This window comes from Mytilus trossulus, chromosome 1 (genome assembly GCF_036588685.1).
Source record: "Mytilus trossulus isolate FHL-02 chromosome 1, PNRI_Mtr1.1.1.hap1, whole genome shotgun sequence".
Lineage (NCBI taxonomy): Eukaryota > Metazoa > Mollusca > Bivalvia > Mytilida > Mytilidae > Mytilus > Mytilus trossulus.
Genome location: NC_086373.1, coordinates 82027921 through 82052305, shown reverse-complemented (window position 1 = coordinate 82052305; position 24385 = coordinate 82027921). Strand labels below are relative to the sequence as shown.

General features: G+C 32.0%; 1 protein-coding gene across 2 annotated transcripts; it reads left to right on the top strand.

Moving 5' to 3' along the window:
- Window positions 1-11224: 11224 nt before the first annotated feature.
- On the top strand, window positions 11225-22504 carry LOC134687077 (very long chain fatty acid elongase 7-like). Of its 2 annotated transcripts, none has more exons than XM_063547052.1 (8): window positions 11225-11325; window positions 15037-15098; window positions 15748-15935; window positions 16408-16488; window positions 19292-19348; window positions 20167-20281; window positions 21040-21167; window positions 22222-22504. In XM_063547052.1, exons 2-8 carry the CDS (start codon window positions 15044-15046, stop codon window positions 22384-22386), a joined length of 789 nt encoding a protein of 262 aa, XP_063403122.1. In that variant the 5' UTR covers window positions 11225-11325; window positions 15037-15043; the 3' UTR covers window positions 22387-22504. The 2 variants fall into 2 exon arrangements, with proteins under 2 accessions (XP_063403122.1, XP_063403131.1); XM_063547061.1 differs by lacking the exon at window positions 11225-11325 and adding an exon at window positions 13515-13681.
- The last annotated feature ends 1881 nt before the right edge of the window (window positions 22505-24385 follow it).

The window sequence follows — 24385 nt, the reverse complement described above, 5'->3', positions numbered from 1 at the left end:
TAATATAAATAAAAATAATATACATTCATAGACCTGCGATTAAAAAAACCCAATTAAAATGACATCCTTTGCCACCAACAAAACGAATAAAACTTCTTTAAAATGAAAGAAGTAACGATCTTCTTCTTCGTGAAATGCGTGAACATCATTCGGTTAATTTGATTTGTATCAATTTTAGCATTATTTTTTTTATGTTTAAATCCGATTTGACAACCTGGAATATATATGAAGGAAAATTGACGCAGGTATAGTAGCTGTGAAGCAATACACATTGAAGGAAGTTTTTTTATTCTAACATTATAGTTTAAGAAGGGTTATTTAATACGACAATGACTATGACTACATCTTCGCCGAGAAGCACATTTCACCCGAGGTGCTGGTATGTTGGTGACGTGGTTTATGATAAATAGAGAGAGAGATGTAGTTGCTTGGTGAGGATTGTTGTAGTTTTTTCTTATTTAGTACATATAATACCATTTCGCATCCAATGATTAATTTGACGTGTATTTACATCTTTATTATACAATGGACATATTATAAACAGCCAATGACGAATTATTATCCACATATCTATTAGATGATTTGCAATTCAGGTTGACCGTTATGAGATATCTATTTCACAGATGTCGACAAATGTGTTCCAATTATTGTATCTTAAATCCCGTCCCCCTTTCCCTAGTAATGTAACCTACAAAACCAAACTTATCATTGGGGTTGTTCATTCATAAGCCACAAGTAGGGCGCCACATATGTAGAAGGATCTGCTTATTTTTCAGGTGTACCCGAAATAGCTCCCGGCCTTTTTTGTGTGTGTGGGGGGGGGGGGGGGGGGGGTCATGCTGCTCAGTCAAGTTTTAAACGTTGTGTTTTATGCACTGATGTTTGTCTGTTGTTCTTTTTTCTTAACTGTGGCGTTGTCAGATTACTTTCGACTAATGAGTTAAATGTATCTTTCGCATATCTTTTCTAGCTTTATATTTAGAGTAGGGAAATGTTGTTTCATGGTGTTAAATTTCAAAACATATTCCGGCCGAACAATCATTATGGCTTGTGCGAAGCAGTAATAGTTTCCGAAAGATGATGATCACAATATCAGAGTTCATTGTAGTAGTTTGTAAAACATTGACCTGCTTTTAAAGACGACATCGTGCGGTTAGGCATATCTTGACACAGTTGCATATGTTTACCTGTCAATACTAGCAAGTCGAGCACCACAAGTAAAGCTAGAACAGCTAAGACTTCTAAACTTAATCCCGATCCAGGGTTTAAGTTTGTAACCTGGATTTGTTTTCTCTTAATTGATTTATGACTTTTGAACAGCGGAATACTGCAAGAATCAGAGGTTACAATATTGGTAGGTGGGAGTGGTTGCATTCAACCAGCTCTCACAGTCAATTTCTAAGCAATGGCAAAGAAAGAAAAACAGAAAAATACTACTAATATAACCTACATTGGCGTCATAATGAAAGCACTACAGTAATAAACAGCGGTTGGTAAGCAAGGCTGGTATTTCAAATTTGTGCTGAAGAAGGGCACATTTATTTTTTAATAAGATCTTCAGATCAACGCAAACAAAATTAGAGATGCCGTTTTTGTATAAGGTTCTTGTTTTCTTGATATCGAAAACTGGAACAGGAAAATACTGTGGTTATTACTTGGACTCTTGTTGCTAAATGTTTATATTTTTTTGTGTAATCATTTGTGGACTTTTTTTAATCTGTTCGACTTTTTTCTTCTATCTATTTGTTGTCTGCTCTTTTTTAATTGCTCCCTTTGTTTCAAAACACAATAAATTAAACAAAATGTTACAGTAGATAACTTAGTTAATTCGGGTAAATATAACGTATGACTATATTCATTGAATCAGTTATCTGGTACTTATTGTGAGAAAAAAGAAGATGATATTCAATGTAAGTTTTTGTATTCTTTGAAGTTTCTGACCGGTTAAACAGATAAACCCCCAGGCTGGAACCTTACCAATAATCTTATTAAAGATAATAAAGGTAATTAAACAAACGCCTATTGCTTCTGTGTTGATTATAAATCATTTTAATATGATATTAATAGAATTAGTTTAAGATGGTTATATTCAACATAGAAGCTTTGATATATTTGAAATTGGTAATTGATTAAAGCATAACGCTTAAATTACTACATTGCACATTTGCGTTCCTGCTACATAGCATTTTTCAGTCCGGAATATGACCGTTGTTTTTTTATTCGTTTAATGTGTTTGAGCATTTGATTTTGTCATTTGATAAGAGACTTTCCGATTTGAAGTTTCCTTGGATTTCGCTTATTTTGTAATTTTTCTTTTATCTTAACAAGGCAAACTTTGTCGCATAATGTTCAACAATAGGAATGTGCAAAAGTCCATTACTTGTTATATCTAATTGACTTGTATTGCAAGCGAATGAGCTGAACACCTGTTCAAATTATTCGAACGCACTGGTTTTGGTTTTCAGCGTCCTGTATCAATAATCCCGTTCTGAAACATCAACAAACAAACGAGTATCTATTGTGAAATGTTTCGTTTTGCTCTTATATTTTAATATAAATTGAATTGTGCATAACTGAAATGACTTACTTGACTTAATCCGCTTCGTCCCAAGGGGAACATAGGGCAACTACAGTTTATCTTCATTTCTCCCTGTCCATGATTGTTTGTTTTGTTTCTTTCCAGGTTTTCTCAATTTTGCTCAGCTCAGTTGTTAGTCCCATGGCCAGGTGTTTTTTTTTACCTTTCCCTTTTTCGATGTCCTGGAGGGTTCTATTCTAGGGCTTGCTTGGTAATGTTTGTGTATTATTTTGGCGGTATGACGCATTCACTTCCACCGTCTTGTTTTTATTATCTGAGTTGTTTGTTGATGTTTGGTTCGTCTCCATAACTCATTTTTGGATATTTTGCTTGATCATCTGATGTTGAGGATGTTTCCCAAACATTTATTGAAAAACTTTGGATTGATGCAGCTCTTCGTCTCCAGGTTTCTGATCCGTAAAAGAGTACAGATTTGACATTGGTGTTTAATATAGCATATTAATCTATTGCAATTAAAATTCATAATTTCGAATAAAATTTGTAGATTTAGCTAACTAAGTCCTTATATTTGTATAAAATAACATTCGTTTATAGTGGAACATTGTTTTAACATTGAATTAGTTACAATTAAAATTTGCTTGCTAGTCCCTCTCTGTGATCACAAATAGATAACTCTGGCTCATTTCCCAATCAATCAATCATGAAGGGAAGTCAATTCATGCGATTTTCATTCATAGTCTATTTCAAAAATGATAAAAAGTTCTTTATATTGGTATGTAAAAATTTTAAACGTTTCAAATTTATGAAATTATATTCGTACATCAATTGTTTTGATACATCAGTAACAAAAACTGAAATATATTGCATTGATTCATTTTGTAATTATTCAAAATTATATCAGAAACCTAAACATAATTATAAAGAAAATGAACCTGTTAAGGGGAGACAATTCTCGTATAACTTTTTCGAATTGGCACATAATACCACGGAATGTCACTCATCATACAAATGGCACATCCATATAATTAATTAACTGCGCAATCGTGCTCCACCTTCAATGATGATTCTGAATTATAAATATAACCAAAAGTTGTTAATCTATAGATAGTGAAGACTAATGAAAGCTAACCCACTGTAAAAATATTTTTTTGCACTTTTTTAAAACTTCCTCAGAAAAATTCTCGAGCCACTTGACTTTCATAGCTCAAAATTAACGTTTTTACAGAATATTTGAATAAAGTAGTTACAGATTATTCGCTTCTCAAAGTGTAAGACGCAATAAAAATCGTATGCTTGCACAATCTTACCGAAATACGGATTTAATTAAGTCCTAAACATTTTGACATTTCTTCGTATATTGTTATCGAAACCGGTTTAAACAAATCACAAGTACGTGTTAAGATCCGACTAAATACCTATTTCCCGATATGGTCAGGTAAAATTGCTATTTAATATCCTTAACTTTGTGCTATTTCTTAAAGCATTACTTCTCTAAACATGTCTAGTCATGGAAAATGTCTGCTGCGCTTTCTTTTTCCTCGCCGATATGTCTTCGTCTGTGACTCCTGATGCACTGACAATACTTCCAAGGTGAGTGAGTTGTTGTACATTTTCAACAGAAGGGTCGCCGATCTTAAGAAAATCTTGCTGGTTTGTATTTAGCTTCATTGATTTAGTTTTCTGTGCGTTGGTGTATAGGCCTGTTTGTTTTGCTTCTGTTTCAAGACTCATGGTCTGATGAAGTGCATCTTGGAAGCGATAGCGAACTGAAATGAACATGTCTAATAATTGAAAATAGATTGGAGATGTATAAAACATGAATATTTCTAGTTTTTTTTTAGATAAGTATGAGTAACGTTAACTAATTTAGAATGGTCTTATGATATTTAACATTTTATCTAGTGATTATGAGTTTTGTGCAATCATCGATTTTGACGATTTTTTTTATTTCAATCCCAAGAATATATCGATTGTTCGTATGATCTTGTACTCTCAACACAGATTTCTGCTTTTATCAAATTATAACAAAACTTTGTAGAATGGTTTCCACTGAAAAGATTAATTTAATTGTATGTTTTAAGATGAAAAGATATATAAAAATAAAGAAACCTTATCTCATATTATAAGGTATAGATTACATTAAATGATAAACATTACACAAATCAAAATTATAACATTTTAATCAACAAGAACTTGATTCATTGTTGATCTTCTATCACAGTATTCCTGTCGTCAGGGTATTTTCCTATGATATACATTCTTAACCCTTCGTAGAAACGCTTGGTTCTTCGTCTGATTGAATGAAAAAAAAATCTGTGTTTGCCAACAACTTGATTGCAAAAAAAAAATAGAATTAAATTAAATATTTATATTTGGTGTAATTAATTAAGGTTGATGATGTTCAAATCTAGCAAAATCGATTATGAGGGAGGAGCCAATCAAAGTAACAAACACAAAAACTGAGCAAATCGCATGAACCAGTACAAAAAGGAGCGACACTAGGTACGTCAACAGGGTAAGCGTATTCTGCTATCCATACATTATCATCATGCGAATACACAATCGGGCAAAATATCACAATACGAAATAGGACATAAACGATAAAACTACATGTCAGACGACAATTTAGTGGTATCTACAATCTAAGACCACGAAAATATTTACAATGTAAGACAACGAAAATATTTAGCTATTATTTAAAACACGGACACCTCGTATCGGCTGACCAATTATTGATGGTGACCGTCAATTTATAAAGTATCGATTTCAGTTGACTTCCTAATAGCTGTTGGTGCAGTTTTTGTGTTAGGAGCAAATTAAACCCTTTGAACAGACACGAGTGTATCTTATTAAATAAGATTATAAACGTCATACGATGAAGCTGAGGGAATGTAACTGCTGAAAATTGGAAGTTAACGATAGGAAAGTTGAATTCATTACGTCATTCATAGATTCTAGTTTCAAATCTTCCATATGTGTCTCTATCGAAGGAAATATATGAAATGACTTTTATAATTAGATATATGAGATGTAAGAACTCATTGAAGTAGTGTTGATTTACGAGAGACAGGATATAGTGAAATTAATGTATGAGAACTAAATCAATTCAGTCAGAAGTGGAGCACAATTAGTACTCATTGGAATACCGAGTCTGCTGAAAAATATCAGTCCACCAAACTGAACATATATGATGTCGATCAAAAGGTCAACCATTATATACCATCTTCTGTGTATTTGCTGTGCGAATCAGTGTTGCTCTTGACAATGTTAGATTTTTCATGACAAAAAGAAATCAAACAGTGTAAATATACATTGAAACGTTTCCGATTTCTGTAGAAAATGATTTTTTTTAATGAGATGATGAAGTCGATCTTGTTTTTTTGCCAAGGGACAGATATTAAACAGATTTAAGTTTCAAGACTATTGATTTCCTTCCGTATGCACTATGAATAAGTGGTTTGCACTTTTTATAAGTAACTTTCCACCTCTCATTGAAGATGAACAAAAGTTGGAAGATATCTGTTGAAAAAGAGTTTACTAATAATACATGTTATTTCTTTAAGTATGACAGTGTTCTCCCTTTCTTTCGAACTGCTTTACAAGTTTTAATTAATTTGTAGGCAGTTTAAAATGAACAAAAGGAGCAAGATGTTTTTTCTCGCTCTCATTTTGAATGATAAGATAACTGTTATCTATTCATTGTCATTCTGTATGAAAGAGAGAAAAATAACACTAAAACGTATCAGAAAAACTATACATTTGTCTTCAATCAATTTCAGAGAAGTTGAGCAAATCAAAAGAAGGACAACGTGTTAAAAGAAGAAATATCGGTATAATTTACTAAGAATGTATGAAATGCCGCAAAATGTAAAAGCATATCTTAATTAATTTACTCTACGTAAATGTATCCTTCCTGTAAACCTTCATATAGTGACTAGAGCTTAAAATAAGCACAACGTAATAGAAGGTATCAATATTTTACTCTACGTATTTGCCTGTACATCATTATATATATACAACTCGTCTAAACATCAACCCAACAATGTTAGATCTGTAAATTTGCTTACGCAAATTTTTGGTTCTTCCCTCGCCGGGATTCGAACCCATGCTACTGTGATATCGTGACACCAAACCGCCTGCACTGCAACCGTCCCGCTAGACCACACGACCACCTGGGCTCTCAAAAAAAAAGAGCTTGCGCTGGCCATGTGTAACCTTTCCACGTCAGTTTTAATCTAGCGGCGTAGTACAGTACATGATATATAAGGCATGAAGATATTATTGTTACAGATCAGCTAAATTATCTATAGTAAAGGATCCTACAAATTAATGTAAGATACAGTCACAGAAAATAATTATATTCATAAGTACGTCTGAGTCAGTGACAACCCTACAACAGATGTATCCATCTATATATATATACAATGAGGGTAAATTTTATATGGCCTTCCAAATTTTGTTTCGATCCCTAACATCACTGAAGAGACATTTATTGTCGAAATCCGGATATGGTATAGCAAAAAAATATTGACACCTTATGTTTGTGGCATAACATCGGGGCCACAAGTTAATTGTTTTCTGTTTAGTATTAAATTTATATTAAGATCCATTTAGTTACATCTTGTGATCAATTTTATTTGAAAATCGCCAATGGCAGTCAGCAGAACATCAGTTGTTCGACCGGTTAGTCAAATGCGTTTTGTTTAAATATACTTTTCCCCTCTTTTGGTCTTTTGGAAAATGTTGTTTGTGTTGTATTTATACCCTTCTACAACGAAATTTGTTTTACATGCACACGTATAATTTTTTCTATCTAACACAATCATAGGTTTGAACGTAGTTTTAAACTTTATAAATAGTTGACATATTCGAGCTTTTACTGGAATCTATTGAGGGGTGCGGTATCAGTATACAGTGTATTAGTATATAAAGTGCTGATCCGGAAATGTCATTTTTACTCTATCTGTCATACATTTCACTGCACAATGATAAAAAACAATTTTTTTTGGAAATAAGCAAATATGTAATTGTCTCACCTTATCGAGACTTCGGTGTCGACGGTAGTGCTTCAGTGTATTAGATTTTGAGGCAGCCTCACGGAAGAAAACCAAGAGTTCCAAATGGTGAAGTTGAAATCATTCGTAATTTTTTTCGAACGCCATCACGAGTTGGTTGACTGTTGTGGAATATTCGTTTCACTGATGAATTCGGATATGTCGTGACTACAATCCTGTTTCCTAACCACGAATGTGACTTGCCGAATAAGACTATTTACCGGTTTTTAATAACATTAGCAACACGACGGGTGCCACATGTGGAGCAGAATCTGCTTACCGTTATGGACCCAGTTCATGATTGGGCTGGTGTTGCGTAGTTTTCTATGTTGTGTTTTGTGCACTTTTGTTTGTCTTTTACTTTTTAGCCATGGCGTTGTCAAGTTTATTTTCGAAGTATGAGTTTGAATGTCCCTCTGGTATCTTTCCCCCCCCTCTTATAAGAGATAACTACTAGTGATAGGTCAGTGATGTTTCGTATACCTTGTTAACGACATATGTATATCACATTTCCTTGGAGTGTTTTTGCTCTGTTTTCTCATCATGGTTCATTGACTTTGAGTGTTTAGTATACTTTACATGTTTAAGTATTGCCCTTTTAATTTCAACATTAGAATTACACTATCAATTTAGCATGAAGGCGAGACATAACTTTATGGCAACAGTTTATTGTAAGAATACAATAACTATTGTTACAAAATTTAATGGTTAAATATTCAAGACCACTTCTGGTAAATTTGTATAAATGAAACAAACACAAAAGTAAAAATCGCGTATGCCAGTGAAAATGAACTATTTGATTGGCTTTGGACTTTGTGTAGACTGATTGCTAATGGATGGACACGAGAGAATCAAAATGATTATATTCTAAATGTGAAACAAAAAGTTAAAATATACATAGCATGTACACTTACATATCAGTTTTTAAGTGTGTACTCATATGGTATCATCAACAGCTTGAACTTTCATCAACCTTGTTGTACTTTCCAAAATCAAATGATATATATAGATTTAAGTAGATCCCAATGAGAAGATTTAAATTATTAATAAAAAATCAGTCAAACACCCTTATCAAAAGGAAAAAAACCGAACATACAGTTATAACAGACTAAATAGTAGAATAAAACATAATCCAAACGAATCACAAACCAGAGGTATGACTGAACTAGGGTGCTATTAAAGGACAAACATCCAATGTGCTACTACTGCTTTGATTGTATATAATATATGATAACTTCAAAGAGTGCAGCAGAAGATATTGACTTCAATATGTGACCAGTTGCCTTCATTTAAAGATATTTTTCGACCACGTCACTCAATATTTATCATTGAGGTATTGACAGTTGTGTATACTCTTGTGTGTACAAATGATCATTCAAATCAAAATAAAAAAAAAATATGATGTGTATAAAACTTTTTTGTTTTATATGAATCAATTGTGAATGATAATATTTTAATATTATCTAAACTTTTTCTTTTAATAAAATTGAAAAGGGAAATGGGGAATGTGACAAAGAGACAACAATTACCCGACCATAGAGCAGACAACAGCCGAAGGACACCAACGGGTCTTCAATGCAGCGAGAAATTTCCGCACCCTTAGGCGTCCTTCAGCTGGCCCCTAAACAAATGACCGTTACTATTATATGATTGTATTTTTCTCGTCATGTAGAATTTTATCAGATATAGTATTTTGCGAAGTGTTTCATTGTCCTTTGCATCTGCATTTGAATAAAAGTCTCGATGAATATACTGCTTACATATACAGTTAAAATTCGATAAACCTATTCCTTCATTGACGGACACTTGATACTTGACCTTTATTATGAAGATGAACATGTGCGAGGGTAACACTCTTTCGTCATAATAGTCTTTACCTTGAGTAGGTATTGATAGTGAAACTCTATAGTTGCGTGCATGTCTATCACAGTGTAGACACATTTTTTTCTGGTTATAGACGTTATAGAAAGGGCTGTTTGCATTGAGAACCTGTCACGTTCTCTTAACGTCATCAGCTATTGACTGACTTCATTGATGGTCTGTTAAAAGAATAAATATTCAACACTATACTTCATGTGTTCTCTCTATCCAATACAAAATAGTTAAAACAATCACTCCATATAAATATCGGTTTTCCTACCAAAGCATGATGTTTTTCTCCATGAACTTATACTTCCTCCACCAATATAAACTGACCGCCAAGAAATAGCTCATAGTGTTGAAAGTAGTGTCAAACAACAATTAAACAATTAATCAATTTAAATGCTCACCTACCAGATATTCTTATAAGATCATTTATCAAATAACATTGGGTCTTAAACAATGAGAACACTCATACAATATAGTCAACTTTTAAAAGCTTTGATACGAAAACTGAGAAAACAATCCAATACAAGACAGTCTAAATTGCAACAATTCAATTTACGAAAAAACAGACGTGAACTTACTGCAACCACTGAATTACAGGCTTTTGACATGGAACAGGCACATTGAGTTTATGGCGGGGTGAAACATGAATGGCTCAACCCTCCCCTTACTTGACACTACACCTGACATTGTAGTGTTACAACACAAAATCAGAAAAAAAACCTGTAAAAGTGGATCAATTCAATAGATCGGTACATATCTAGAGCAACAAAGAAACAAAACAACAAACAAAACGCTGATACAAGAGTACTTGCAGTTTATACTACATTGTAATACATAAATCATGATATTTCAGACAATGCAAACCGATTTATTTCATGTTAGACAGATGAGTTAACAGCTGAAATCAATCGATTCTTATGTTTTCATTTCAAGAGTTAACAGACAATTAAGACGTTCGCCAAATTACTTTCTTGCTTATATTTCATTTTTATTTTGGTAGATTTCAAGTTGAAATAATCAATTATCCCTAAGTCACATGATTGGTTATATGATGCATCCTACATTGCGTTGTCAGTTTATTTTCTATCTATGGGTTTGACTCTCTCTCTCTGGTATCTTTCGTCCCTCTTCTACATACGAAAAAGAAACTGGTAAATCTTTTAATCTTTATTGTACAAAAGATATCATATTTCCGATTATTTCCGACTACAAAAGTTCACATGCAATGGGGTGAACGAACAAGAAAAAAATCTTCGATATCAGATGATAGAACTAAAAGTTTCGATGAACTACATAAACAACTTACTATAAAGTTTTAATTTAATTGGATTGTATAAAGTTATGAGATAAATAATAATCTACATATCATTTAATGAAGCAGTATAATGTGTGAAAAATTCATTTTTTTTTTATTGTAAAGATGCTAAGAAAGTGAACTAAATTTTAAATCAGTCTATATCTATCCTAAATATAAGTCAAAAGTACCTTCACCGTCTAGTGTAATAATAAAGTATGTATAATATTATAATAAATAAGTGTTTTCGTCTGAAATTTATTCCAATATACGTCTAGAAAGCAACAGTTATACATTAACGATATCAGCAAATAATTTGGCTGTCCATACACAGCATTAATTCACTTACCCATTTGTTCTTTAAAAGAAATTATAATATGACGTTCTTCTTTAGCTTTGGGTACAAAGCTATGTTCTAATTCCAATAGAACATGGGCTGCACGTGATTGACGTGATTGACGTCACAATTGAAATTGCAACGTCAGATGAATTTTGAACAACGCCAGGGATCAACATGGACATTTTATATGGTGTTGCTTGCTAGGAAATTAAATAAAAACATTCCAAAAGTAAGTTTAAATGTTTTTTGGTTTTTTTTTTATTGATAAACTGTTGATTTTTCTATAACGCTTTTGTTCATCAAATCAAAATGGCGACATTTCGCGTGTCTAGAATGAGGTGGAGGACAGGGGGTACCCGTCTCCCTTCTCCTACCCTCTTCTCCTTTCTCCTACCCCTCTTCCCCTTATTTTATATTTTTTAATTTACCGGAAAAAAGAGAGATATTTTTTTTCTCCAACTTTTTCTCCTTTCTCCCACCCCCTTTCTCCTACCCCCTTTCTCCCTGTCTCCCTTACCCCTGTCCTCCCCCTCTAATATAGGTCCGCTTCGAAGTACAAAAGTTCAAAATATTTCTATTAGAATCGAAATAATTCTATCAGGACATGCTCTATGCTCTTTACCTCTCTTCACTTTTTTGTTGTTGTTTTACTATTGATATATTCAGAACAAAGCTATCTGTGCTTTTCCAGTACTGTAATACCGATTGTCCTTTATTCTAATCAATACAGTAAAGCATAGTTAATAAACTTAAATAGAGTTCTTTCAAATTTAAAAAAAACACATTTTAAATTGCGAGACATGTACTAAAAAAATCGCGCAAGTTAAATGATAAATGCATTAAGTCAAAGAAAAGTAACTCTTGCTAATATCTCAACAGGTTTATATTTGAACCTGTAGATCTAATAGTCCTGCAAACCTTCTTCGTCATGATATTGTTTTTCGTTTGAAAAAACTATTTGTACCTTTACCATGCATATTCTAACAGCTTAAACAAAAACTCAAGAGGGTAACTATAGTAATAAAAACTGCCAATCTACAATATTTAATTACCTTCAATAGCTTATTTTTTCTCTCCGAAATATCGTTTACTGTGATACCGAAATCCTATAGCAAAGTCTTTAGAGGCACTTGACTGGATTATTGGAATTTAGTCAACTAGACCATAGCGTTCGTTTGGTTATGTGGGATAAAGACGCAGCGTTCTAATGTCACACTGTCTGCACGTATTTGATCGGGCTCGAAAAAAGTGAAAGGCCAAATTCCGGCCATATGAAGGATATGCCCTTTTAATCATTGTGAGTTCAAATTTTCTGAACACTTTGCAGAAACTACCTTTTAAATAGGAATATTGTATTTTGTTATTAATTTTCACCATTTACCACTTGACTTATGCCCACCACACACCCATCCACCCCAAAAAGCAAAAAAAAAATCCAACAACAATCTAGCCTCATTCGTGGCCCCTCAAATTATACATTCTGTATCTAAAATGACGAAACATTGTATTGTCGTGTTATAATATTTAAAATTAAACTTAAATACTGCATTTTGACCAATAATGGTTTACTTTTTACTCATTGTGACGAGAGTTGTCTCATTGACACTCATACCACATCATCGAATTTCTATGCTACGAAATCAGTAGAACATATTAACGTTTGATGTAGATCTCGTGATATTTTATTTTTAACAGTGTCTTATAAGTAAAACTGTAAAGTATTTTTTTTTCAAATCAGGCCGTTAGACATTATATCTCATTGTGGTACTATCTGTTCCTAAAGTATATACAAGAATATTCTTTGTTCAAAATTAATAAGCCAACAAGGGGCAACATGAGAATATTTCAATCCACAATTAAACAAATACAGAAGAACGCTATTGACGGAAATAATTATTTAGTACTTGATTGATAGAATATAAAGGCGAGAGCAGAATGCGGTAAATGGAGGTGTAGCAAATATCAATTTTAAACATGTGGTAAACCCAGTTAGGTTTACAAATCACAGCCCCTGCAAGCACGATACTGCGAATCAAAAACAACCCTTTGAAATGTGGCAACCTTAACTTTCATTGAGTGTTAATCCAAAATTTTATAAAATTTTAAGAAGTTTTACTTTCTTACAAGTATATATGTCCTCAAATTTGTTCTGTTTTGAAACAGTGTTCAATTCAAACTCCAATGAAAATGTCTATGTTGCTGTGTCGTATCGATTCTTCTTAAATAATGATATGCTATAGAATATATGAAATTCCTGTTTAAACACAACAGCTTATTAGTATCAAAGTAAATCTGTCTATCTAATTATACTCCATTCAGAAAGAAGAAAATATACGAAGGTATTTCTTAATTATTTTGGATTCCATGGCGACATCTTCAGAAATAATTACATGTTAGCATATGGAAAAAAAATGTAACGTATTTCAATTGCTGATCAAGGCTAATATAATTGATTTCACCTATATGAACACCTTAACAATATAAACCCACGTGAGGATTTAAATTCGGAATTAAAGGTCGATCTTAACAAACAGTAAAAGCACATGTTCTGAGTTTACGTAACTGACATTATTTATAAACAAGGGGTAAGTTGTTCAACTTATTTATCTTAAGAAAAAGTATCTTTTGTAACCTTTAGAATGTAAAAATAAAATGTCCGACTAGTGGGCGTGGAACTGGTGTCACCATCCCACAACTTACTGTGTTATAAATATTATATTATATGCTTAATTTTATCAACATGATTAAACTTGTTTTATGTTTTTTTTTATACTAAAAGACAACAGAAATATAATAACTTATTGATATCAATGTATGTATTGCTATAAAAAAAATGCTTATAGGAATTACAAATTGTAGGTAATTTCTCTTTACAAGAGAAAAATTTAAATATCAGAGAATTTCATTGACCTCTTATGTTTTTAATATGCCAAACATACATTTCTGTGAATTACAATTAGTTCTAAAAATACATGGATGCAATCAGCGTTAAGAACGTCTAATGAACAAAATAAAATCCAAGTTTTTGCACCGAATCCAAGTTTATGATTAATTTTGAATATATTTATACCTTGTAAATTTATCTATTATATCAACTGTCAGTTTGACCACTTCATATCAGTCACGCTGACATTAATGTACATAGTATTATCTAAACAAAAATTATCCATGCATGGCCAAATTGAACAAATTCTTTACCCGTATTTATTCGTCCATTATAATGTCGGGTTTATCTCGAAATTTTTATTGCAGCATAAGAACTATTGAAACCTATCTATGTAGTTCATTTTGTGAAAAAAGGAAAACTCGAAAAAAGAGACAACCATCATTTTACACGGAAGTTTATCCACAAGTTTTGAAGTTTTTTCTATAATGTTCTGTCTGTGCGAAGAAAACTTCTTTTGTGAAACAATTTTTTATATAAAATCTCTGACACCTGATTTTGTACATTCACAAATTACAGCAATACTGCACATAAAATGTACATGTACTTTACGTGCAATGGCAAATAGTACATGCATAGCGTGCTTACGGTGGCAATACAACTTGCGATATTAAAATGATTCACGGTGTGTTACACAAGACCATAGATGTAATGGGTATTAAATCTTTGATAAGACCAATAATTCGTTCAAAAATATATTGACACAAACAGGGAATCGTTTTTAATAAATATACGGATCTCAATATATGTTAAATAAATTTAATTACTACATGATTAAAAAGGTGTAACGTAAAGGGGGTGCATAATAAGAAAGCAAAATCTTATTGTTCTAAACTTTTGTAATTAATTATGATAAAACTGTGTGGATACACGTAGTTCCTTTATATTAAATGTTTGATTTATTGACTCAAACATTTTATCGTGTTTGATTATTTCATTGCATAACTACGATTTTACATGCAAGTTCCTATGTAATAATTTTTATTTAAATTGCAGGTAGAGAATGGAGGTGGTTTACAATGTACGACACTTTTACCACTTGGCCATGTCAAAAGGAGGTAGGTTCAAAACATCAAAAGAGTATTAGTCTTTGTGTAAGTTGGTCCTACTTCTTTATGTTTGGTGCAATGAGGAAAAGAGCTAGTAGATAAACGCCAAATAGACAACCGAACAAAACAAACATATAACTTTCGGCACACAAAGGTCAACATTATCATTTTCGTCGTTTTATTGTCAACTTTTTCAAAATGCAAGCTAAAACATTAGATATTACTCTTGTTTTTATGTAATAAAACATGATGCGTTGAACTAGGGAATTAACTGTAATGCTTAATGTTACATGCTGATCACAAGACATTGGAATACGCCAGCCGTGTTCAGCAAACAAAGCACTCAAAAACGTCAATGACATAATAAAACGGTATTCAACCATGGACGAGTGTCTTTGCAACATGCAAATCATTAATATCACCATATAAAGACGTCAAAGATAGCATTTACATTACTTTAAATCATACTTCTTCAAAAAGTCACAACATACGTGTTCCCATATTATAGTAGTAAGATATTCAAAGCAATCGCTGAGGAAATCTGAAAAGCCATTGCAAACACGCACATATCGTTCCAACTGACAAATAAACACTCCATAAGAAGGCGTTTTATTATATATTAGCGTTGTTCATTTTCCATTACAATTTCATTTTCCAGACCCTAGGGTTAATGACTGGCTGCTGATGGAATCACCTATTCCTGTCGTGATAATTTTTGCATCATACTTACTCATGGTCAAGTTTGGACCCAGGCTGATGGAGCATCGGAAACCTTTACAGCTTCACAATGTTCTGATCGCTTACAATCTGTTTATGGTACTTTTATCAGCATACATGTTCTATGAGGTAAGAATACATTAGACGTACATGTATATACAAGGAGATATTATTTTTTCAAATCTATTTATTGATCAACTCGAGATGGTCTCGAAATGAAAGGTTCTCCGGGCATTTTTAAATTTAACTATCGGAAAAGATAAATATCGTAGTTAATGGGGTAAAATAAATGCATCTGTTTTTCTAATGATGTAAGTACAAATGATGAATTGAATCTTCCAAATGAATGTAAATGACTGGAGGGTTCAGAACGAGTCTAAAGTTTATAATCCGACCAATTTAATCGACATTTAAACCATGTCTTGTTTAAAGATTTGACAACTGTGACTATAAGTGTAAAGTATAAAATAAATATTAGTTTAGTTTTGGTATACTTACTTGTTATTGAATGACTTACAACATAGAACTAGAGTTATTAGTACCCTTGCTATTTCATTATTTGCATTTAAATTTTTATTTGTTGTTTATCAATTTACTTTAGTTCCTTATGTCAGCAGTCCTTGCAGGCTATAGTATAAGATGCCAACCAGTAGACTATTCCAATAATCCAATAGCAATTCGGGTAAGTGGACAACGGTATTATCAAATGATTCAACATAAGTAAGGTATTTCCGGGTTGCTGGTAACAATAGGGATTTTGTAGGTTACCTGTTGTTTCCCCATTTAAACAAAAACACTCTAGTTTCTCATAATTTGAAATACATAATATCGACCCTTTCTCTGTATGTCGTCATTTCATATCATATGAACTATTACACCTATCTAAAAGGATACACTTTCTAAAGACGCTGAACAAAATGTGATGCAATGTTGTTTCAGGTTTACTAAAAAACATTAAACATTTAATTTACATACGCTAGGAGATTTAGGCAGCCAGATTAAATAAAAAATTCGTAAGGGTTCCGGGGAACCTGAGACTACTATAATGTGTTATAGTAGTCTCAGGGGGAACCCAGTGTCTCGCCTACTTTTGCTGTAAATCGCAGACTCAACAAAACTGAGGAAAAAAATCAATAAAAATAATCCTCTTGATACTATCTTATGATTGTGAGAAGCTTATCTGTCCAATTTTGGTAAAAATCTATGATAGTTTATTGAATATAATAAATGTTTTGAAAACTTTAACTGCAGACTGTATGTAATGTAAACTGGAAGAAAATTAAAGTCCATTTAAAAGAAAAATACAGAAAAAATGGAGTTTTGTTTTTACAAAATTTACTTCTGGATACTATCTAATGATCATAAATAAGCTTCTGTCAAAGATTGGTACAATTACCCAGGATAGTTTAAGAAAGTTATTAAAATTTTAAAAACTTTAACCACAGAGTGAATGTAATGTTACCCAGTAGAAAAACTAAGTCCATTTATAAGTAAAATACGGAAAAATGCATTTATTTTTTTACAAAATTTACTTCTGGATACTATCTTATGATCATAAACAAGCTTCTGTCAAAGTTTGGTACAAACCCAGGATAGTTTAAGGAAGTTATTAAAATTCTAAAAACTTTAACCACAGAGTGAATGTTATGTTTCCCCGTAGAAAAAACTAAGTCCATTTATAAGTAAAATACGGAAAAATGCATTTATTTTTTTACAAAATTTACTTCTGGATACTATCTTATGATCATAAACTAACTTCTGTCAAAGTTTGGTACACACCCAGGATAGTTTGAGAAAGTTATTAAAATTTCAAAAACTTTAACCACAGAGTGAATGTTATGTTTCCCTGCAGAAAAACTAAGTCCATTTATAAGTAAAATACGGAAAAAATGAAATTTTATTTTTACAAAATTGACTTCTGGATACTATCTAATGATCATAAAGAAGCTTCTGTCCAAGTTTGGTAGAAATACAGTATAGTTTAAGAAAGTTATCAAAATTTCAAAAACTTTAACCACAGCGTGAATATTTGTGGACGCCGCCGACGACGACGCCGACGACGACGGAATGTAGGATCGCTTAGACTCGCTTTTTCGACAAAAGTCGAAGGCTCGACAAAAACAGCTCTTAACTTCAAATCCCAAATAAGCATTAAATCCTTAAATGAAAAAAGTTTTTGTTTAACCATATCTTGGAATATACAGCTGGAAAATGCCTAGGTAAAATTAAAAGACCTCTTATTATAATATTACTTTTCATTAAAACTTGTGGACGATCTACAGAAAGAGTTCGAAATGTTCGTTCCTATCATCTTAACTAAAGTTCACCATGAATCTTTAGACTTTTTTCCATGTTCGCTTGGCAAGGGTTACGACCCAGCGAAGATAACTTTTTCATATTACCGACTTTTATTTCCGGAGTATAAGTTTTTTTTAAAGGTTTTCTATACTCTGTAGTAGGAAAAAAAGCAAATGAAAGATTTCAAGTCAAGCTAACAATTGGTGCAATTTTTTTTTTGAAGGAGGAGGGGAGGGGAGGGATCCACAGTTTTTCGATGATTATGTCGTGAAAGCATAAAATAGTTTATGTTTCTCTTAAATTGTACCGATTGTCTTATATGGAAAAAAACACGGTCAACCTCGTTTAAATGAAGGCAACAGTAGTATACCGATGTTCAGAAGTCATAACTCGATTCCTTAAAAACAAATCTGGGATACAAACTAAAACCGATGGAAACCTCAATTATAAGAGGAAAACAAATGAACACAGGAACACTGAAGTGTTACACACTCAAACGCAAACAGACCTTTAAACGAACTATTTGATAACAACTGCCATCTGTCTGACTTAGTAAAGGATATTTTAAGATAAAAATATGAGTTAAACCTAGTTTTATGGCAATGTTAAAACTATCGCTAAAATGACAACACTACGTGACAGAAATAAAAGACAAACACACGCAAGAACACTTATCACAGAGATATGCACAAACAAACATTAAAATAGTCGACACAACATACAAATACACGTATGAACTTTATAAGAAAGTGGATGTTCAATACGACCTCCTACAGAAATATACAACACACTAAAACAAAAAAGTTTTAAAAACATATATAAATACTGTAACACATCATATTTGTAAACTACATATATGGTCCATCTGCTTCATATAAGTACAAAAATGAACGAATTAGGACCAAAGCTTTAGAATTTTATAATTAGGCAACTTTGATGAAACATGAATGTTCATATTATGCTTAAGCCTATCGCAAACGATGTGCAACACATAATTGTTTTAAAACATTGTAATATTATTTTCCTTAGATAAACATGCGTTCCAAAACCTGTGAGGCACCTAAAACCAAATTAAAAAAAGATGTAGAAGGTAGAAGAACGTGGTAGAGTTTTATTTTTTTGTGTATTGTCGATGATTTATCAACAGTAATTTACGTTCATATATATTTGTATATGTTTTGTTACAGATGGCTAAAGTATGCTGGTTATACTTCTTTTCAAAAATAATAGAAATTTTAGATACAGTAAGTAACAAATATAATTAGGTAACTTATTAATCCTGTAGATGGTAAATACTTTTAATATGATGCCTAAAGTTATCTTTATATAACATCTTAACATCATTACAATATTGATCAATTGATATAAAATCTGTAGAGATTATGCAACGATAACAAAAAATATCAGTCTTTCATACAAGAACACAAAACATGAAATGAGATGCAAATGAAATTAAGAAAACGCTGCATATAGCCGCTATATCAAGATGAAAACAAACTTTTAAACTACAAAGATAGATATAAGAAGTTGTGGTATGATTGCCAATCAGACAACTCTCCTCCCAAATTCATAAGTTGTAAAAGTAAACCATTATAGGTCAAAGTACGGTCTTCAACATGGAGCCTTGGCTCACACCAAACAGCAAGCTATAAAGGGCTAACAATGACTAATGTCGAACCATACAAACGTGGAAAACCAAGGGTCTATTCGGTAAAAAAAAATCCAGAGAAACACTTATGAACCACATCAACAATGTTCAAATAGTGACTTACAGTAAATTAAAACACGAATGCTAATTTTCTTGTTAAAAGAAAGATTCTTATCAAACACTCTGGTTGATAACATTGTCATTATCTTCTAATTTTTCTGCAGAACATAAATTACATAAATACATTCTCCAAGATTGTTGGTATTTCCTTTATAATAAGTTTTTAAAACCATTGACTATTCAATAAAAAAAAATTGACACCTTTTATGAATTGATATAAGAACATTTATTTATTGATATTCATTGAATATGCTTGTTATTTCTGTAGTGAAATTTATCATTTTTTTTTTACAGATATTTTTCATTCTGCGGAAAAAGGATCAACAGATTACATTTTTACACGTGTATCATCACAGTACCATGCTGTTAAATTGGTGGTTAGGTGTTAAATATATCGCTGGAGGGCAATGTAAGTAAACATTTGTTTTGTTAAACAATACAGTTAAAAAAGGAATAACATAAAAAACCGAAATCCAAGGTAAATTCAAAAAGGGTATGTCCTTAAAAATTGACAAAATCAACGTTAGATATAGCAACAAACGGTACGACCGAAAACTACTGTCATTTGCCTTGCTAAGCATATGCATTTTACAAAACAAATGGTGGGTTAAATCAGACTTTAAACAACAGGTGATTCAATTTTTGGTCATTCAGTTTGATGTCAAAGTGCAACTGATTCTCTTATATTCCCTGATAACATTTTGAATCCTTGAATTCTCATTTGATATTAAGTCTTCAACTTTTCTAGAAGCAAACATATGGTGATCCCTCAGTTGCTTACATAATAATTAAGAATGCCTTGACATGAGATGATTTATTCCGTTAGGAACATATACTGTAATATTTGTTCCTGTGATAATAATATTCCAGAATATTCTTTCCGTTTGGAAGTTATGTTATGAAGGACATTCTATTCCGTGACACACAATAAAATGAAAATTGAGTAACTTGAACCCAATCAAAATACGGAGTAAACCAGAATACGGCCATGATTAATTTATCGCAGTTTGAAATTTCAAATCATTTCTTTTCATTCAAGGTCGTAAAATTTATTGTGATCTTGATTATTATATATTCTCTCTAATTTTAGTTTATGTATAAAAATGATTTAAGAGAAGGTAATATTTAAAGTAAGTATCCGAACTACAAAAATTGATTATTTTTCAGCATTTTTCTTAGCTTTATTAAATACATTTGTCCATGTACTAATGTATGGTTACTACGGATTGTCAGCACTTGGTCCACATGTTCAGAAATATTTGTGGTGGAAAAAGTACATAACAAAACTTCAACTTGTAAGTAAAATTAGAACTTGTGTTTGTTTGAAATCAATGAACGACTATTAATTATACTGTGTTTTCATTCATCGCAGGTCAAATCATAGCTTTATTTAGAGTCACTACGTAAATATAACATGCAGATACATGATAATACACCAAATGTAGAATACTACATTCCATGAGAGGTTTGAAATAGAATGTTATTTTTTTTAATTTATCTTTTACCTTGATAATATATATTAAAACCTTGCATGTTGTTCAGTGATTTCGTTAACGGATATTAAACTATCCCGTATTTGCCACTTAATGATATGAATTATTTACGATCTTAAAAGAGGGGCGAAAGATACCAGAGGAACATTCAAACTTATTAATCGAAAATAAAGTGACAACCTCATGGCTAAAAATGAAAAAGACAAACAGACAACTTATAGTACACAAGAAACAACATAGAAAACTAAAGCAACACCAAGAAAACTGAAGACTGAGCAACTCGAACTCCATCAAAAACTTGGGGTGATCTCAAGTGCTCCGGAAAGGTAATCATATTCTGCTCCACATGTGGCACCCAACTTGTTGCTCATGTTTTTCAAACAGGGTAAATAGTCTAATACGGTAGGTCACATTCATGAAAAGGGAAGGGGATTGTATTTACATATCCGATATCGTCTGTGAAACGGTTATTCAAAAACAGTCAACCAACTCGTGATGGAGTCCATAAAATTTACGAATATATTATTTTACGTAAATAGTTAAGGTACATTAAGTTAGGTAGATAAGTTTTGTCTGTCTGTTTTCTTCTTTGTTATGTTTTTTTTCTGTTCACACCGTTTAAAATTTTCATCTTTAAGAACACTTATCAGGGAAACTCCAAGCAGTTAAACGGTCACCGTGAAATACTTGGTAGAAAAAGTAAGAAATGCAATTTATATGTAAATAAAAAGATGTGGTATGATTGCCAGTAATACAATTCTCCACCAGAGACTAAGTGATGGCAAGTATGAACATTTTGATTTAATGTTTTCTGTTCGAAGCACTCCTTTTATATTAAGATTTTCTTTTATTACAGGCTCAGTTTTTCCTAGTCATCATCCATACCAGTTTGAATATAGTAACCGAGTGTGACTTTCCAAATGGATACAATGTAGCAGTATTTGTATATGCCTTTTCATTGGTCTTTCTGTTCGCAAACTTTTACAAATCTGCATACGAGAAGAAAGAGCATAGTACATGATAATTGAGAAATGTAGAAAATAATTTATTAATATCATTATGTACATATTTCTAATGTTGATTTCGAGTATGTGGTGTAAATAACTATTTATTTATTAAAGTTATTTGTTGTGATTTAATCTGACATTTCTTAGAATTTGTTGGTGTGTAACGCCTCTTATTGCATTATTGTCTATGTCGTGGTGGTCAATTTATATTGGTAACGGAGTGCCCGCAGACTGCCACCAAATTTTGGCAAGGAAAAATGACAACCATAGTTATTTATTTTTTGAGTCGTACACACCAACCCCATGCTAGTTTCAATCTGACAACATTAGTGTTGCCAGGCTAGTGATACAGAAGATGAAATTTTATGGCATCACTGACTCATCAACCATACAACAGTTGTTCAAAACCTTCGGTATTAATTTCCTCATTTCAATATTGGTAGATAAGATGAGTGTTATTCAATAATTTTAAAAAAATCGCTGTAACGCTAAATTATTTTCACGGCAATTTTACAAATAAATGAACAAATGTCTTTTACAATTCCGAGTTAAAAAGAGTTATCAAAGGTTCCAGGATTATACATTTTTGTTAATACGCCAGACGCGCGCTTCGTCTACATAAGACTCATAAGTATATGCACACACATTTTAATATTCAAACTTTTACCAGAATACTATAATGCAAAGAACCTCAACACGTTATATATTGTGATTCATCAGTTGTTTAAGGCTTATAATTCGTTATGTCAAAGGTATTTCGTCTACACAAGCCTCATCAGTTGTACTCGCATTACAGATGAAGTCGGAATCAATAACAAAGTAGATTTATGCATCTTATTTTTCTTCCTCCATTACCAATAACAGTGTAATTTGGTGGTAATAATTAGAAATAGTATACAAAGTCGTGTTAGGATATTCGGCGATGATCATCTCAAATCGAGTTGAATGGTCAAAATAACATAATCCTTTCTCAAATAAATGTTACAAAACAAAGTTATGAATAAAACCAAGTCAAATTAAGAATAAACAAGACTGTGTCCCCAGTACACGGATTCCCCATCCTCACTGTCATTTTCTATGTTCAGTGGACAATGAAAATGTGGCATTAAAATTAGAAAAATCATAGCATAGGGAACATGTATACTAAGTTTCAAGTTGATTGAAATTAAACTTCGTCATAAACTACCTTGACCAAACGCTTAAACCTGAAGCGGAACAGACGGACGAACGGACGGGCGCACAGACCAGAAAAAAAAGTGCCCATAAATGGGACATACAAATAAATCTTCGTTGATTTTAATTTACTAGGTAAAAAGTCTGTATTTTGAGATATTGCCTCCAACCAATCAGGTTTTTTATACGCTTAAACTGTTTCCTTATACACTTTAATTTACGGTTGATTGATGTTTGACTACCGCCACTATTGCATGCAAGTTAAGGATGAGAACAAATTAAAAAAAAACTTGTAAAATATACTTGGTCCCGGATGAAGGACGGGGCAATTTGAACTGCAACGGGAAGATTATGATAAATTGGCTGTTAAAAGCATAACAAGAATATGACATTTGTTATCCAATCGTTTGATTTTGGAGGTTTTGATTTTGACATTTGCCTAGGGACTTCTATCTTCGGAGTTTGGTATTTTTGTTATTTCACTTTTTGATATAAAGTTTGTGTTTTTGTTTTCTTCTTTCTATGTAACATATTTGTATCCCTTTCTACAAATTTATTTGCCGTAAGTCAGAGATGCAGATTAAAACAGATCGTCTTTCTGAAAATTTTAATACGAATTCATCGTTAATGATGTCTTTTTAAGAACTTATTGTTTTCTCTTGTTTTTATGTCATTAGATCATTTTCTTAACTTTAATAATTCTGGTTGAACAATCGTTATGTTCTTAACAGTTTACATTATCGAAAGGTATAGACTTCCTTCTCAATATAAGAGCAATATTTTTTATTTTTTTATAATTTTATCTCGGAAATTTAAATGAAATGATATTCACATGCAGCA

Coding starts and splice junctions, on each gene's coding strand:
- LOC134687077 (XM_063547052.1), top strand. CDS start 15,044: ATGGAGGTGGTTTACAATGTACGACACTTTTACCACTTGGCCATGTCA. Junction 15,099..15,747: donor CTTGGCCATGTCAAAAGGAG/GTAGGTTCAAAA, acceptor TTCATTTTCCAG/ACCCTAGGGTTAATGACTGG. Junction 15,936..16,407: donor CAGCATACATGTTCTATGAG/GTAAGAATACAT, acceptor AATTTACTTTAG/TTCCTTATGTCAGCAGTCCT.